At 44.8% G+C, this 18315-nt stretch overlaps 1 protein-coding gene across 1 annotated transcript in view; it reads right to left on the bottom strand.

Annotated features, from left to right (window-relative positions):
• Positions 1 to 15576: 15576 nt before the first annotated feature.
• Positions 15577 to 18315, bottom strand: part of LOC119285898 (LON peptidase N-terminal domain and RING finger protein 1-like) — a 33964-nt gene continuing 31225 nt past the window's right edge. Inside the window, exons 13-18 of the mRNA XM_037565227.1 lie at positions 17908 to 17957; positions 17474 to 17543; positions 16818 to 16893; positions 16012 to 16082; positions 15867 to 15935; positions 15577 to 15785 (exon numbers count right to left, since the gene is read on the bottom strand). Coding sequence (XP_037421124.1) covers positions 15726 to 15785; positions 15867 to 15935; positions 16012 to 16082; positions 16818 to 16893; positions 17474 to 17543; positions 17908 to 17957 — 396 coding nt within the window. The 3' untranslated portion in view covers positions 15577 to 15725. The remainder of the gene's footprint in view (positions 15786 to 15866; positions 15936 to 16011; positions 16083 to 16817; positions 16894 to 17473; positions 17544 to 17907; positions 17958 to 18315) is intronic.

Here is an 18315-nt window from a genome sequence, read left to right as displayed (position 1 = left end):
AGGTGACTACGTCCAGTAGCAGCGGCAGGAAAAAGCAAAGCCCCAGGCAGCCTTTGGGGCACTATAGCACTGTAGCTACAGTGATTCTCGAGTACCCAAAGGAAATTGGTCTCACGCCCCAGGCAGCGGCCCGGGCTGCCTGGGGCCTGTCTCCGCCACTGACTACGTCAACGGATCGAGACAAGTGTGATGGGGATTCGGAGGAGGAGCTCACCGCAAGTCCAGTGGCGTGCTCGAGGAGGTCGGGGACGGACCGGAGCGGTGGCAACCAGCGACGAGATGCAGCGGCCTCACGAGGGGAATGGCTCGATGCCGAGCGTACGGTGCGGCCCGTCTTGATTTATTGGAGGTAGTCGAAGGAGTCGACGACGAGGGAACCCCTGGACTTCTTGGCGCGGCGAGGGGAGGCCGGTGGCCGCGGGATCGATGCGGTGGCAGTGACGGCGACCATGAGCTTCGGGCGACAAACAGACGAGCGAGACGAACGAAAGAGAGGGAATGGGGAGGCTAGGGTTCGTCCACTAGGTCGGACTCCAGATTAACTAGGTCGGAGGTGCCAACAGATGGTTGACACGAGCCCATCGGCGATGTGGACGGGCGCGCCAACTCCACGCCATGGCTCTGCCTCCCTTTGTACAGGGGTTGAGGAAAGGCCTTAGTGGTGGGCCGGGCATGGTACAGTAGAAGGGATGGGCTAAGTGCAAGTGGGGTTTTCCTTTTATTCCTTTCCTTTCTTTTCTGTTTATTTATTTCCTCTTCTACTTTGCATTTTATTTTAGTACCAATTGACTTCTGTTGAATCTAAAAATTGCACATAGATAGATAGATAGATAGATAGATAGTTTGCTTTGCCGCTCTGCTCTGGTTGAACTATTATTCACTTGCAATTTGCCACTTTGCTCTAGATAGAGATGGAGAGTGAGTGTTACAGTACATCACATGGTACATACTGAAGCGATGCATAATTTGGTTGATTTGGTTAGTGCTCATGGTTGTTGGTGTCTGAGTGTAGTTCGATGGCTGCCTACCTAGTTTGTTTGTCTTGTCACTCTGCTTCCTCTGGATGAATTGAATTAATGTCAACTTGCAGCTTGCACATACATCATTTTATGAACCTTGTACCTCTGTGTATGTACCAAGTTATCAACCCAAACCCTTTGCCTCTGCAACATGCACATCCACAATCACAAAAGACCACACATCCACAACATACTCTACTTTACCCAGGATACCTGCTGCAAACAAATCACATGCCTGCAGCACCAAACCATACTCAGTCAGGATGGAGATAGATATCCGACAATACCAACAAGCATGTCATGCATTGTTCAAGCTTGATTATCCACCCAAGTCTAGCTCGCAGATCATCCAAGATTATGCTAGGTTGGTTGGTTCAACAACACCGAGGAGAAAAATAGAAATAGGAAGAATAGGGGAAGAATGAGGGAATAGGTTCTATTTTTGTTCCGTCTTTTTTCTCTTCCCGATCTAAACATGTTGAAGGCTCTGTTTTGTGCAGGTTGCTCTCATGAGGAGAAGTTGCTGCTACATGATGCCCTCCTTCCCTCCTCCAACCCCCTGACATGGTGAGCTCCACCCCTCCTTCTACTCCTTGCAGATCTAATATGAAGTGGGCATCAATTGCAATTGTTATGGCCACAACATAGCAGCATTGTATTGGTTCAGTTTTTATGCATAATTCGATTATGACTGTGTTGTTTGATGTTGCTTGCCTCATCTATTTTTCATGTCTTCTGTGAAATCTGTACCATACTAGAAGATGCCACCATCAAGTTAATAATAACACTAATGATCATTTGATTCTAGTCTAGAGATACAAATAACATTAGTTAGGTCCATGGATGGATGGATGGATGGATGAACACACACAGTTAGCAGCCTAGCAGTGTTAGCAAAGGATGTTAGTACAATGTTTATGGCATTCATTTATTGAAGCAAATAGTAACTAACTGTCATGGGATTTTTATTGTGGAGCTCCATGAACTTTTTTAGTCGATTGGTTGTCCAAGTTCCTGAAGAACAAATCATACAGCCATTATCTTGTTGATTGATGCGGTTTATCACCTTTTTGCTGCTGATGTTTAGTTCCTTGCTTGATTCTGGATATTGTTAAGTTGAAATAAAATTGTATGAGAAAATGATCACTAAACTAAGGAGTCTTAACCTGATAATAACTTCTTTTACGTTAATAGACTACAATGTTGTCTCAGAGCTTATTGTCCAAACTAACACCTCTACTTTTAGTGTCCTTCAGGAATGCGTATCCTCCAGGACAACTCAAGTGGGTATATAGCTCGCTGCAAATCGCTCGTCCCTCCTCCTTTCCTGAACATGAATGTGAGGTGTTGCGCATGCAAGATCATGGCCATGGAGCATGTGTGTCCGCCGCCAACATGCAGATTTCCTACCGTCGGGTATCTTGGTCTTGATATAACTCTGCAGTTTACTTGAAAATGCAGTTCCTTCCAAAAGTATATGCAAAGTGCGTGCGTGCGTGCATGCGTGCGTGCGTGTATCTAGCGAGCAAATCTGTAGTAATTATTGAGTATACTATCTGCTTTCTTTTAGTGGCTATTTTCTGTTTAGTTCTCTTTTGACATATAGTTTGTTCTCTTTGAATGTGCAGATTGTACGCTGTGCTGATTATCTTTTTTCGTTGTTGGGGTCATTTGAACCTGCAGGTCATGTGTTATGTGATCTGAGCCATATGGCATATTGTAATCTTTTTATTGCTGGTTTTTATGTACGATGTCACGAAGATGTACGTTTGAAATGTTGCTTTGACAGCAAAATTGTATTCCTGTGTACATGCTACTTTGACAACAAAATTATAAAAATTTCTCAATAGTATATATGGGTTAAATATCTGTTTTTCAATTTTCTATGCTTAAAGTTGTACTGCGCCTGAAAAGGCTACAGCCCAACAGATGATGTTGTGGAATTGTTTATTTTAGTTTAATAGTGAAAATAATAATAATAATGCTGAAATTTATAAAAAACAAAATGAAAAGGCCAACAAAAAAAGAAATTTACTAGAAAAAGGAAACGGCCCAAAAAAGAAAAAAGGTTGTAAAATTGGGCTTGGCCCATTTAGTTGAACATGGAAAAACATAAATTGTTTAATTACTGGGCTCGGCCCATATAGACGCCTACACTGGACCGGGCTGATTCTAATCAACGACCTTTTCATTTGGTCGCAATTTTACCAGGTCAGCTTGCCACATCGGATCCGACATGGCGCGGGCACATTGCCAGTGACCAAAATAATTGGTTGTTGCACCAACGACCTTTCATTTTGGTCGTTACCTTCTATGACCATTTCAGAACAAAGGCCATTAAGTTTCAATAAAGATGATCAGCTTTTGACCAACTGTTTTTGGTCACAAAAAGGTCGCAAATGAAAAAAATGACAATTCAGTGACCAATATCGATGGTCGCAAGTTGACACATTTCTTGCAGTGAGAGATCTGGAGGCTGTAAGCAATGGCGCAAGATGGAAGTGTGGGGGAAAGGAGGATTGTGACCCTTTGCTTTAATAGGTCAGTAAAAGACTAAGAGTCCCCTTACTGTGTCGTATGAATCGACACATTCCAACCTTCTGTGTCGTTATGCACGCATTGCGTGAACAATTCGTTGATGATATCCCTTAAAAATGGAGCACGATCTCTGCATTGATGAGACACACCAATGATTAAGCTGCCTCGGGCCACAATTTGACTTACAATAACTGGCTTAGTTAGCGCTATAGGTTGTGACGGTTCGGTAAAAGTTGTTAGAAAAAAACACTGTTCACACATATGCGGCAATCCTTTGGGCTAACCTATCCCATGACTTCGGATGCCGAAGTATGACTTTTAAACATGTGGTTGGCGGGCAATCCCGTTAAGGAGAAGCCCGAAATTGCTTTGGATGAGAAAGATTTTGGATCTGAGTGAAAGCCAGCTAGAGAAAGAACTTGCCTTGCCTTCCAAGCCGAAGACTTTAAGCCGAAAACATTGGTCCGAGTATGGAACTTCTATCCTCGGCTTCGAAGACAAGTTCAGGGGCTACTGGCGGTGTCCTGGACTAGGGGGTACCAACCTATGTGACCCACAGTCCATGGACCGAGCCTACGGCCCACCATCTCCATAAGGATGGACTCCAGAACCCACGAATCCTGGAGTGATCAAGATGGACACCGCTGAAGACTTGGCGTATACTTCAAGGACAACTCCAACTATCGGCGTGTTTATTCCTAGTTGGCAAACCGACCATATGTAACCCTAGATACCCCTGGTGCCTATATAAGCCGGAGGGTTTAATCCGTAGGGACACAATCATAATTACCAGCCTTAGGGTTTAGAACACAACATACGATCGCAGACTAAGGCATAGCCTAGTGGTGGGAAGGGGCTGATGCCTTCCCACCCACCCAGGTTCAAGGCATGGTACTTGCAATTTGAGTTTGTTGCACCAATTATACTGTAGGGGGTTCCCTTACAGTCTTTCTGTTAAAAAAATACAAATCTCCCATTTTCGTTGCCTTTCGGATGTTTCACGTCGCAGACTTTTCTTTGCAGGCCAAAGAAACCCCGTGCACCATATTGTACACCATCGGCGACCAGAAGGTGGACGTGTGGAAGGCGTCGATAATGGAGCCGAAGGAACCATTGTTCCACAGCTGGCCGATCCCCCCGGAAGTCTTCAAGGTTTCCGTGGCCAGTGTCAAACCGGGCCACGAGAATTTGGCTCCTTTGGTACTAGTGGGGGATGACGACGAGACCCCACGGTGGCTTGGTGATTGTTGCAACGGGTGGGTCCTGTTGTGGCCAAAGAATCTGCTTCGTCTAGAGGCGGCCGGGAGCACACCCACGAGCACGCAGTTAGGTATGAAATCAACACCTTGCCTACTCCATTAGTCGCTGGTGATGTCGCCATAGATGAGGATGAGGATGAGGATGATGATGACACTCAACAGTATGTCAATACTGGCGCCTCCTTAGGGTTTGAGCGTCATGAGTCGGTGCCTGAGTTGCCGCCTCCGGAGTCTAAACATATTATGTACAACCTTCCGGTAGTAAAGAAGTCTAGGAAGAGATCGAGGGAAGGCAAAAAAAGCTGCTTCTATGATCCAGCCACCTCAGCAGCCTCGGGTTCAAGACCGTATAGATATCCCCGGTGCGGCAAAATGGCATATCCCCGGTCAACCAATCCTACCTGAAGCAGCGCTAGGGGCCAGATTCGGCAATTTAAGGGGACTTCATGACGATGTGATGCGGATAGAGAAATGCCACATCGCCTCAAAAAATACAGGATACCCACTCTACGTGGTTAACGTGCCGCGAGGATTGTCGTACGTCAACACATTCCCCGCGGAGAAGTTCTTCCTTTGATTCGATTACATCTTTGACATGTTTCACTTGAAGAAGATGGATTTTGCGTTTGTCCGCCTTTATGCTTTGCACATGAACTACCTCATCGGGGTTGAGCAGATACATCATATCTGTGTCGCTGACCCATACTTCATGCACGAGGCCTTCTTGGGAGTCTGCCAAAGCACCCTGAATACGTGAGGGAATACATCGTCAATTTCATGCTCGCCAATAAGGACAAGGAGGCGATTCTCGTGCCTTATCATCCCATGTAAGTCATCCGCGCGGATATCCTTCCTTTGATTTCAATCATTCATTTGCACGGTTGAGGCTAACTAATTTGAGGTGTACTTATTTTGTGCAGCGGCGGGCGCGCCGCCCTCATCATCCTCTACCCCCGATACTCCCACGCTCTTTACTTGGACTCGTCGAAGAACATTAACAAAAAGGATTACACCCACATCAAGTATGTTCTCGACAGTACTATGTTTTACTACGACGCACGGGGTGGAGAGGTCAAGGACAAGAAGAAAAGGGACGGCAGGCCCACCTTCGACCATAAGACCGACTTCTGCTGCATCCAGCAACCGAGTGATTATCTTAATGATGGATTCTATGTCCTACACCACATGCTGGAGTACAGACGGGATCACCAGAACCTTCGCATGTCACCTACATCCGGTGATGCCCATATTCTGCAATGGGCAAAGAACTTGGGAGATATCGAGGATCATCGACTTCGAGCTGAGTTCTATCACATCTAGCGTGAACTTGCCCAAATCATCATGAAGGAGGTCGTCAAAAAAACAGGGATGTTCTATGAAGAAGGACAAATGTCGCAGGAAGACGTCCGAACACGCGTAGCCCCTCAGCGTATTGACCTGAAGCCTTTCACTAAGCTCGGGGACTATCTCCCTGACTTGGATGGATGGCACGACATGGAGTGATTGTCGATATATGACAATGTGTCCCTTTAGTCCATACTATATGTATGACGAAACTTTGAATTATGCACAGCGAAACTTTATTTGTGATGTAATTAAACCGTCCTCCTCGACTAGCGAAGATCACTCTAGTTAGGGCATTTTGGGTACGATGAACTTTGTTATTTATGCTTATGATATGTTGCTTCTATTTTTGTCAAGTCTGTCTCTTTCTGTTGCTCAACTACATATGTTGCATATCATCGACTCATGTGATGATGCAAGTGTATAGATCATCGATGGCAAAGAAGTGCTACGCCAGGAGTATAGGACGAGTGGCCGGAATGTCAGGCCCAGGTGTACCGGTTTCCAATTTTCGAGCGACAGCCAGTAGTTAGTTTAGGTTCACGCAAAGTGATAGCTCTTCTCGCGTATATCATTGTTTAGATGGATGACGATGTAGTTGCAAGTAATCGAGACTTGTATCGCTATTTTCGAGATGATGACGAGAGACCACTTTGTGTTGGATGATGATTATGATGATGACATGATATGATAAGACTATTTGTATGTATATGCTATGATCACATTTTTATGTGTATGATATGCTAAAGATTATTGATGCTAAAGATTATTGTATAAAGCCTATTCAAATACAAAACAAATATGCAGAAAAAAAACAAAAACTAATAAAACTAGCAGTAGCGAGGGGAACAAAGTTAGCAGTAGCACTCCCTTACCAGTAGCGCTTCCTGCTAAAACGCGCTACAGATATTAGCAGCAGCGCTCTGAACTAAAGCGCGCTACTGCTAGCCATGTATAGCAATAGCGTAGGACGACAGGCGCTACTGCTACACGTTAGCTGTAGCACCTTATCAGTAGCGCGTCCACCCGCGCTACTGATAGGGAAAATACCCGCGCTACTGCTAGGGTTTTCCCTAGTAGTGTAGAGCTAAACTTTTGCTTCCAAACTACCAATGAACTGCAACGTGGTCATTTGTATCGTCTATGATGCTATGAAGATTGTGACGTGACTTTGCTCTATGTGAGTGGATAAGTATGAAACTGACTTGTTAACTTGTTTATTTATCTTCGTAGATGAAGTGGAACTGGTATGTGGTGTACACCGGAAGGAATCCAAGATTTTATGATTCATGAGTGATATGCAAGAAACAAGTGGACGGTTACAAAAACAGCTGCTATTAAGGATATAAGACTAAAAAAGAAGCTAAGGATCATTATGGCAAATACGTCCGCAAAGAGAAGATCAACTATGAAGTATGCAACACCGTGTGGACAAGTGAACGAGTAAAGAATTTGATTATCTTTATCCAGTTCATTGTCATTATGGTGTTGTTGTTATCATGAGTTCTTATATGTATGTGTACTAATGATGCGATGTGAATTGTTATACTCTAATGCATAATCTATTTGTATGAAGTTTAGATTATTATTATGTTAAATGTAATGAGCATGTTCACTTATGTTATTTGTATGTTGTAATGTGTATTGGTCGCTGTTTGTTCGCAATTGGCAGGGCTGACTGCTAAACAAGTAGTTGTGGCGGGTGCCATAGAATGCCCGCCACAACTAACAATATAAGCAGTGGCAGGCAAAGTAGCTCGTCGGCCACTCCAAAGACTATACCACTTGCGGATGCGCGCCCGCCACTGATGCCATTATAGCAGTGGCGAGCGTCCCTGGAAGCCTGACCCGCCATTGCTGGGCTTTTTACGCCCGTCACTACTAGACATTCATGCAGTGTGTTTGTGAACGATTGAGTATCAAATTACATGACACCCAATCAGGACCTAAGTGTCCAGTGATAATGTTTCTATAGATGGCAAGTGGTGCTCTGTTCATGACTAGCTGCTTGTCTTTTTTGTCTCCATAACATGAACAAATTAGGCGTTCTGCACTTTTCCAAGATACGTCAAAGGTTCGAGATCATAGATAGAAAATGTCTAAGACAGATAGTTTTACAACTTAGCCACACCTAGCTTAGCCAATGTTTGACATGCGAATGACTCACTACTAGCCCACTCATCTACTCTAATCCGGAGCGATCACACCTCTCGCAATAGTCCGATCGTCCTCTAGTCTTCCCTTCTAAATCGATCTTCTTGAGAAGTTCACTCATGGAAGGAATCGCTCCATTAAACACAATATCATTTTTGTGCTTCTACAACATCCACGCAACTAGCACAATTATGGTTCATGTCTCCTTCTGGAGCTTTGCTTGTGGATTTATGGAGGTCCACTGTGACGCCCCCGATTCAATCATACACTAATAATACACGCAAACGTGTACGATCAAGATCAGGGACTCACGGGAAGATATCACAACACAACTCTACAAATAAAATAAGTCATACAAGCATCATATTACAAGCCAGGGGCCTCGAGGGCTCGAATACAAGAGCTCGATCATAGACGAGTCAGCGGAAGCAACAATATCTGAGTACAACCATAAGTTAAACAAGTTTGCCTTAAGAAGGCTAGCACAAACTGGGATACAGATCGAAAGAGGCGCGGGCCTCCTGCCTGGGATCCTCCTAAACTACTCATGGTCGTCGTCAGCGGGCTGCACGTAGTAGTAGGCACCTCCAGTGTAGTAGGAGTTGTCGTCGACGGTGGCGTCTGGCTCATGGGCTCCATCGTCTGGAGCAGCAATCGGATATAGAAAGGGGAAAAGGGGGGAGCAAAGCAACCGTGAGTACTCATCCAAAGTACTCGCAAGCAAGGAGCTACACTACATATGTATACATTAGTATCAAATGGAAAAGGGGTATCATATGTGGACTGAACTGCAGAATGCCGGAATAAGAGGGGGATAGCTAGTCCTATCGAAGACTACGCTTCTGGCCACCTCCATCTTGCAGCATGTAGAAGAGAGCAGAAGGTAAGTTCACCAAGTAGCATCGTGTAGATCCTAACCGATGATCCTCCCTTCGTCGCCCTGTGAGAGAGCGGTCACCGGTTGTATCTGGCACTTGGAAGGGTGTGTTTTATTAAGTATCCGGTTCTAGTTGTCATAAGGTCAAGGTACAACTCCAAGTCGTCCTGTTACCGAAGATCACGGCTATTCGAATAGATTAACTTCCCTGCAGGGGTGCACCACATAACCCAACACGCTCGATCCCATTTGGCGGGACACACTTTCCTGAGTCATGCCCGGCCTCGGAAGATCAACACGTCGCAGCCCTACCTAGGCACAACAGAGAGGTCAGTACGTCGGTCTAAATCCTATGCGCGCAGGGGTCTGGGCCCATCGCCCATTGCACACCTGCACGTTGCGTACGCGGCCGGTGAGCAGACCTAGCAACCTCCATTACAAAGGAAGTTGTGTTACGCGGTCCAACCCGGCGCGCGCCGCTCAGTCGCTGACATCACGAAGGCTTCGGCTGATACCATGACGTCGAGTGCCCATAACTGTCCCCGCGTAGATGGTTAGTGCGTATAAGCCAGTGGCCAGACTCAGATCAAATACCAAGATCTCATTAAGCGTGTTAGAGTATCCGCGAACGCCGACCAGGGCCAGGCCCACCTCTCTCCTAGGTGGTCTCAACCTGCCGTGTCACTCTGCCTTAAAGTAACAGTCGGGGGCCGTCGGGAACTCAGGCCCACCACTACATGGATGGAGCCACCTGCCCCTTCAGCCCCCATCTCCGAATAGTATCATAAGTAATGTAACAGTATAAGTATATATCATATGCCCGTGATCACCTCCCGAAGTGATCACGGCCCAGTAGTATAGCATGGCAGACGAACAAGAGTGTAGGGTCACTGATGGAACACTAGCATCCTATACTAAGCATTAGGATAGCAGGTAAAGGTAACAATATTAGTAGCAAGGACAGGCTATGCATCAGAATAGGATTAACGGAAAGCAGTAACATGCTACACTACTCTAATGCAAGCAGTAGAGAGAAGAATAGGCGATATCTGGTGATCAGGGGGGGCTTGCCTGGTTGCTCTGGCAAGAAGGATGGGTCATCAACACCGTAGTCGAACTGGGGTTCGCCGACAGTCTCGAGGTCTACCGGAAAGAAGTAACGGAGGAGGAACACAATAAATAACAAAGCAGCCAAAGCATCATAAAGTGTAACATGGCATTACGCGGTGCTAGAGGTGATCTAACGTAGTAGTAGGTGCTACTGGCGAAGGGGGAAAACATCCGGGAAAGTATTCCCGGTGTTTGACGTTTTTGGACAGACGAATCGGAAGGGTATTGTTGCACGTTCGCTATGCTAGGGATGTGTGGCGGACGAACAGACTGTGTATCCGGACTCGTCTCGAAATTCTGAGCAACTTTCATGTACAAGTGTTTTTCATCCGAGTTACGGGTATTTTTCTATGATTTTTCGAAGATTAAACAATATTATGTAATTACTAGAAATTAAATTAAATCAAAAATACACATAAAAAGCTAGATGCACCCGGTCCAGTGCACCCAGTAGTGCACTAGAGGCTGACAGTGGGCCAGGAAGGGTCCAGTCAGCAGAGTTGACCTACTGCTTTGACTAGTCAACGGGGTCAACGGTCCCACATGTAATAGACACAAAACTACTAAACTAAATGAGGTATAATCTAAACAGATTGGGCCCATTGGCCATTGGTACAATAGGCTAGCTAACACTAAGATTTGGCCCTGCCTAATTAAATCCTAGGACTAATTAAATCGACCGGCCACACATGGGCACAGCCGTGCCTCACACACATGTGCCCGCAACGCACATGGTGGCCATGGCCATGGCACAAGCAGCGTACAGGAGCGGCTAGGAGGCGTACGAGTGGCCGGGGCTCACGCGGAGCAGCAAGAAGCAGCAGCGCATCAGTAGCAAGCAGCGGTGGCGGCGGCAGGAGCGGCGGCGCAGTAGGTAGGGGGAGCAACAACATAGCAACGACGGGGTTAGTAGCAGGCCGGGACGCGGGCACGCACGTATGCACTATGCAGGGACGCCGGCGGTTGTAGCCAGCAGCCCCAGCAGCATGCAGCAGCGCAACAGGCGGTGGGTGTGCTCGCACGCTCGGGGCACGGCCGGCGTGCGGTGTGGGCGCAGGGCGGGCACGCGCAGGCAAAGCGGCTGTAGTAGGCATCGCCGCAACGGTAGTAGCCGGAGCAGGGGCCGCGGGCGGCAGCAAGCGGCGAGCGGGGCAGCGGAGCGGCAATGGGTAGCGGCAGCGTAGTAGAGCAGAGGCAGCGAGCAGAGCAGCGCAAGGAGCAGCAGGCGCGCGTACGCGGACACTGAGGTTCAGCCATGGCGGCCGTCGGCTCGTACAGGTGACTACGTCAACGGATCGAGACAAGTGTGATGGGGATTCGGAGGAGGAGCTCACCGCAAGTCCGGTGGCGTGCTCGAGGAGGTCGGGGACGGACCGGAGCGGTGGCAACCAGCGACGAGATGCGGCGGCCTCACGAGGGGAATGGCTCGATGCCGAGCGTACGGTGCGGCCCGTCTTGATTTAATGGGGGTAGTCGAAGGAGTCGACGACGAGGGAGCCCCTGGACTTCTTGGCGCGGCGAGGGGAGGCCGGTCCCTGGACTTCTTGGCGCGGCGAGGGGAGGCCGGTGGCCGCGGGATCGATGCGGTGGCAGTGACGGCGACCATGAGCTTCGGGCGACAAACAGACGAGCGAGACGAACGAAAGAGAGGGAATGGGGAGGCTAGGGTTCGTCCACTAGGTCGGACTCCAGATTAACTAGGTCGGAGGTGCCGGCGGATGGTTGACACGAGCCCATCGGCGACGTGGACGGGCGCGCCAACTCCACGCCATGGCTCTGCCTCCCTCTGTACAGGGGTTGAGGAAAGGCCCTAGTGGTGGGCCGGGCCTGGTACAGTAGAAGGGATGGGCTAAGTGCAAGTGGGGTTTTCCTTTTATTCCTTTCCTTTCTTTTTTGTTTATTTATTTCCTCTTCTACTTTGCATTTTATTTTAGTACCAATTGACTTCTGTTGAATCTGAAAATTGCACATAAATAGCAGACAACAATTTGAGCTATCACAAACATTTCCAATTTAACTTGAAATGTTTAACTATTTGTTTAAATCAAAAGGCTCAATTTAATGGTGTTGGTTCTGTTTAAAAAGAAGATAAGGGAATTTTAATAATAAGAATAAATATTTTTTTCTTCATAAAAAATAGTTAGTGAAAATTTGCAACACAGCAAACATTTTTATTTTGCTGTTTTAATAAATATTTTTTTTGTTTATTCTAAATTTGAAATTGGCGTTGATTTTTATCAAGTGGAAATTTGGCTTAGTTAATCGTGATGACACGACACCATTAGTGTGAGGTCACTGTAGCATGACAGCGGGGATGTTACATCCACCGTTCCATCATACTGGCATACACACTTGGTAGTCAAGTTGGTTTGTCCCAGTGGTCAAGGATGGTGAGCCACACTTGCCTAGCAAAGACACAGCCAAGCAAGATGCGATTGATTGTTTCCGATGCTTGATCGCAGAATGGACAAGTCAAAGGGTGCGGTAGCTGTTATCGCACAAGTCTGTCTGTCGTCCAACACCTCTCCCTAGCCGCCAGCAATGCGAACAACTTGCAGGTCGCCGGCGCACCCTCGACCGCCAGATTTGCGTGGCTCCATAGGCCTCCACTCTCTCCTAGCAAACAACGCCCGGTAAGCCGATCTTGCCGAGAAGCATCAGTTTATCTCCCAAGCACAGACTAGCTTGTCTTCAGTACCATCCAGGAGTTGAGTGTCTTAATGTGTTGGGTTCTGTCTTAGTGCTTGAGGGCACATGTTAGGCGACATGTCTTGCCACCATCCATCAACAATGGCTTGTTTCACCATTCTCTTCCATGCTCTGTTCTTAACTGACGCGAATAAGTTTGGCATGAGGTCTTGAATTCAACCGTTTCACAACCACCAATCTGTGCAAGAACCCCGCTTAGTGATTGAGGGCACATGTTAGGCGACACGTCTTGCCACCATCCGTCAACAATGGCTTGTTTCATCATTCTCTCCCCTGCTCTGTTCTTAACTGTCGCAAATAAGTTTGGCATGAGGTCTTGAATTCGACCGTTCCACAACCACCAATCTGTCCAAAACAGTGCCACCTCTCCATTTCCTAGCGTGCACTTGGTCACCGCCTTGTAGACCTGCAGGCGTTGTGCACTACATTTTTTTATAAAGAGAATATATTAATATCACAGAGATATCAATTACACCTTGCCTCTGCACCAACAAAATGTTACGAACTTCAAGATGCACACAGCCTGAAAGTGAAAAAAAAAGAAAATGAAAAGAAAAACCACCACGGTAATCAACTCCTCACAACAGCAACCCAACAAACTACAGCCAAAGACAACACCCGGAATACAAAAGGTTCTCCAAAGGCCACGCCTCCAAGAAGAGTGAAGTGCACTGTAGGTCCTTGAACTATTCCAGGGATGTCACGTAGGTCCTCGAACTATGAAAATCGTCATCTAGGTCCTCAAAGTGCAGTAAGTGTGTCGTTCAGGTCCAAAATCTCCCTGACAGGCTCTAACTGGCCAGCTGGCACATAAACAGTAACCGTAACAGTACGCGGCAAACAGTCCTGAATTCCTATGCGTGATGAACAGTACGCGGCAAACAGTCCTGAATTCCTATGCGTGATGAACAGTACACGACAAAGAATAAATATAAAAAAATATCAAAAAACTGAGATCCTCTGTCATTGAAGAGACCCTGGCGCGTGAACAGTAAAAATGTCATTAATTCAAAAAAAGTTCGCGAACGATGAATTTGGAAAAATATTTGTGACTTTAATAAAATGTTCGCGAATGATGAATTTGGAAAAAAATATTCGCGACTTCAAAAAAATATTCGTGAGTTTAAAAAAAGTTCGCGAACGATGAATTTGGAAAAAATATTCACGACTTTAAAAAAATGTTCGCGAACGATGAATTTGGGAAAAATATTCGCGAGTTTAAAAAAAGTTTGCGAACGATGAATTTGGAAAAAATATTCATGACTTTAAAAAAATGTTCACGAACGATGAATTTGGAAAAAATATTCGTGACTTTAATAAAATGTTCGCGAACGATGAATTCGGAAAAAATATTTGCGACTTTAATAAAAAGTTCTCTAACATTTTTTAAAGTCAGGAATTTTTGTGGTTCGCGAACATTTTTTTCCATACCCACGAACAATATTTGTGGTTCGCGAACATATTTTCAAATTTATTGTTTGTGAACTTTTTTAAAGTCGCGAATATTTTTCCCATATTCGCGAACATTTTTTTGAATCAATGAACATCTTTACTATTCACGCACCAGGGGTATCTTTGATGCCAAAGATTTTCAGATTTTTTTTGTTCATATTTTTTATTTTTCGCACTGTTCACCATGCCAGCTGGCCATTTAGAGGGGGTTAGTGAGATTTTAGACCTGGATGACACACTTACTGTACTTCAAGGACCTAAATGACGATTTTTATAGTTCGAGGACCTATGTGACACCCCTGAAATAGTTTAAGGACCTACAGTGCACTTCACTCCTCCAAGAAGGGGACAGTGCACAAGCATCATCCTCGCCCGATCAAAGATTTAGGTTTTCACCCTGAAGAAAGTATGAGCTCTCAAAACAATTCCTTCAGCAAGGCCATTGCAAAGCACAACCAACAAAGGTTAGACCTTAGGTTTTCACGATGAAAGTCAAGACTCGCACTCGAGGAGTGCCGCCAAACTATTCCTCCAGTGTTGCCGCCCCCACTAAGGCTGCTCCTACAAATCATCAAACACCAGGCTCACAATCACCAAATTGGATCACCGGCCCCCGTGAAGCAAAATCTTCAATGCCTTGAAGGAGCCCCTCCGCCAATACTACTCCTCTAATCTCAGCCACCTTGACCTTCTCCACAACAGTGTACACCATGAAAATTGAGATGCCGACATGTCCCGTGATTTCAACAACTAGCGAAGCATCACGCCGCACCGACATGAAGCCACACAGGCGGATATGTGTGCACACGACCGGATTCCATCCTATTCAGATATCTAGAAGCTTCATACGGCAATCCAAGAAGATCTCTGGCAGAAGATCCGAAACACATATGGCCAGATCGAAGAGGGGCAGACATGCTGAAGGCTGCCTTGATGCGAGAAGTATGCTAGAACCACCACCATTATTCTGAGGACTCGCAAGCCCCCACGCCGCAGTCACTACATCCGTGAATCTTTTGAGAATTTTTGAAACATCATATCATACTGGACCCCACACCCCTACAGGAATACGAGTGTTCCGCCAAACATCGAATGGTTTCACAATAATAAGAACAAGTACAAGAATTATAGTTTTTTTTTTTTGCAGGTAAGAGAATAAAAGAACATACAAAATCATAAGAATTTCACTAGCATCAGAATATGTGATAAAAGAATATTACAATGAACATTGTTAGTCAATGGTTGTGCGCCAAATATAATCCGTTACTGTACACGGCAACCTTGTTCTGCATTGCTCAGCAATCTAAGGCTAAGAGATATTCTCTGCAGGGGCAAAAAATAGTGCAACATTAAAACATGATATCTCCCGTAAGGTTCCAATGCAAATTTAGCCTTGAAGCTAACCTCTCGAGTATCACAGAGGCGTAATAGTTCTAATTTATCCGATGGCCTCAAATTAATCAAGTTGACAAGCTGCAGAAAAGAAATAAGTACATGGCACCAAAGATATTATATCCTTCACCTAAGAATCTGCAGGAACAAGGCTTACCCAAAAACTGAACTTCTCAGGGTCCTGTGGTCCAGGAATGCTCTCAAGATCAAAGCGTCTTGCCCGCCCCACTGCATTCGGTAAAACAGGTGAAAGTAGAACACTGTGGGCATCGGTTGAGCACCAAACAACAAACACAGCTTTCAAAGAGCAGGACATTCATATACTGTTTTGAGAGTGTGAGTACTGACAGTGGTGGACGCACCTAAGTCATGGGTCTATAAAAGCCCAGTCTTATTTGTCAAGACCCCAAAATAAAGTAGAATCCCGAAAGATTTAGAAATATTTAAAGTTTAAGAAAATAGACTATAAACATATGTATACATTGCAGGATCCCGATGGATCTGACAAGGAGATATCGGCAAGAACTCGGAATTCAACAAGATTCAGTAGAACAGGGATAAATTGCAGGTCAAAGAAGATAAAATGCTGGAATTTAAAGAACTGAGATAAAGAAATAAATGCATGATAAAATTTGGGTTTTGATTTCTTAGCTGAACAACGATACAAGGATAACCTTATAAAGAATCTGGCCGGTACAAGATAACATCCCATGAGAAATGATGATAATGCCCCTAGATAATAAATCCTTAATACACTGTTATCCTAATACCCTGACATATATGCATAAGGTACTACGGGTTCCAAAGCCTAGCTTCACGACCTATGCATACTTGGTCTTATGGTTTGCCTAGCATGCCTGAGAGTGAAATGCATCATACCCAGTTCCCATGGTACTTGAACTTTGTTCAATAGAATCACTAAATTGAAAAGGATATTCATGCAATGTATTCAAAATATCATACCAGGCCTTATGGTTTCTCTGGTACGCCTAATGCACGTCCTAGCCAGTTCTGAAGCTTCATTGGCCCTTTCAATTAGCTGCAAAGAATTAGATCAAATATACAACTCAATACAATTGTTGAGGTAGAATTATCTGTTTACCATTGCATTGTGGTTAAGTATGCTATTTATTTTCCATTGAAGTGGAGATGATGGCATGATGCACGCAGAACAATAACCACAAACACAGAGAAAAGAATCCACAAACAAGGCATTAATTTCTTAATGGAAACAACCAATTGCCACACAATGTACAAAAAATAAAATTCGGATGCCAAACCACTTTTCACAGTAAAATTATGCTGGAAAAATTCGCATGCATGAATTATACTGGAAAAAAGAAATGTACGCCACTTTCCACAGTACTTGTAGCTTTTTGCAGTATTATGTATTTGTCACAAAACCACTTACTAAGAGCAGTTATCAGCTCTTGTGTAAGTAGATATGCGTATAAAGTTTGAGATGTGCTGGCAAAGAACTATCTATTTTCATATAGTTGTTTTCCTTTTACTTCTTTTGGTTTTAGAAGATAGAATGACATATTCCACCACAGTTGAAACTTCTTCAAGCACTTCTGGTAACAAAAGGAGATAAATTTGATAAGGTAATTAGTTTTTACATCTCTTCTCTCTTGTGATCCTTCTGGTAAAGAAACATCTTGGAACCATTCAATTTCAGCAACACGGTACCTACAATAAAAAACAACAAAAGTAAGAAATTGTCGAAAGGGCTGGGACAAGACAACAGGTTCTTCCAGATAAATTATGCAGCACATAAACATACTCCCTCCGTTTTTATTTACTTCGCATATTAGCTTTGTCTCAAGTCAAACTTTGTAAACTTTGACCAAGTTTATACAAAAATTATTAACATCCACAATACCAAATCAATACCATTAGAATCATCATTCAATATATTATGTATATTTGTTATTGTCAAAGTTTAGATTGTTTTCGATAAACTTGGTCAAACTTTATAAAGTTCGACTTAGGCCAAAGCTAATATGCGGAGTAAATAAAAACTGAGGGAGTATATAGAGCATTCTGGACGCACCCATCTTCATCCCAGGATCGCAAGATACGAAACCGTCGTGAACTTTCCACCTATAAACAAAAGAATTATTTACCCTCTGATAATAGCTTCAATTTTAAAATTTAATTGTTTTTGACAAGTCAATAAGAAAAGAGGCCAAACCCAAACTGATCAATATTGAGAAAAGTCCACATTACAACCCTGAACTAACCACTCGGTTTAGAGAGAAGTCCACATTACAACCTCGAATTAACCACTCTGTTTAATTTGCAACTCTGAACTTCGAAACCGATGGACCGATACCCCAAACTTACCACGCAATGCAAAAGTCAACCCTCCTCCTGGTTTTGCCTCCGTCAAGCAGTTCTGACCGCATAGACTGCTGACTGGCCAGCGCCACATCAGCAGCCATGCCAATTAAGCTAGGGC

Source organism: Triticum dicoccoides, chromosome 4A, assembly GCF_002162155.2.
Source record: "Triticum dicoccoides isolate Atlit2015 ecotype Zavitan chromosome 4A, WEW_v2.0, whole genome shotgun sequence".
NCBI classification, from domain to species: Eukaryota; Viridiplantae; Streptophyta; class Magnoliopsida; order Poales; family Poaceae; genus Triticum; species Triticum dicoccoides.
Note: the sequence above shows the minus strand (reverse complement) of the source record. Positions and strands in the feature narration are given on the sequence as shown.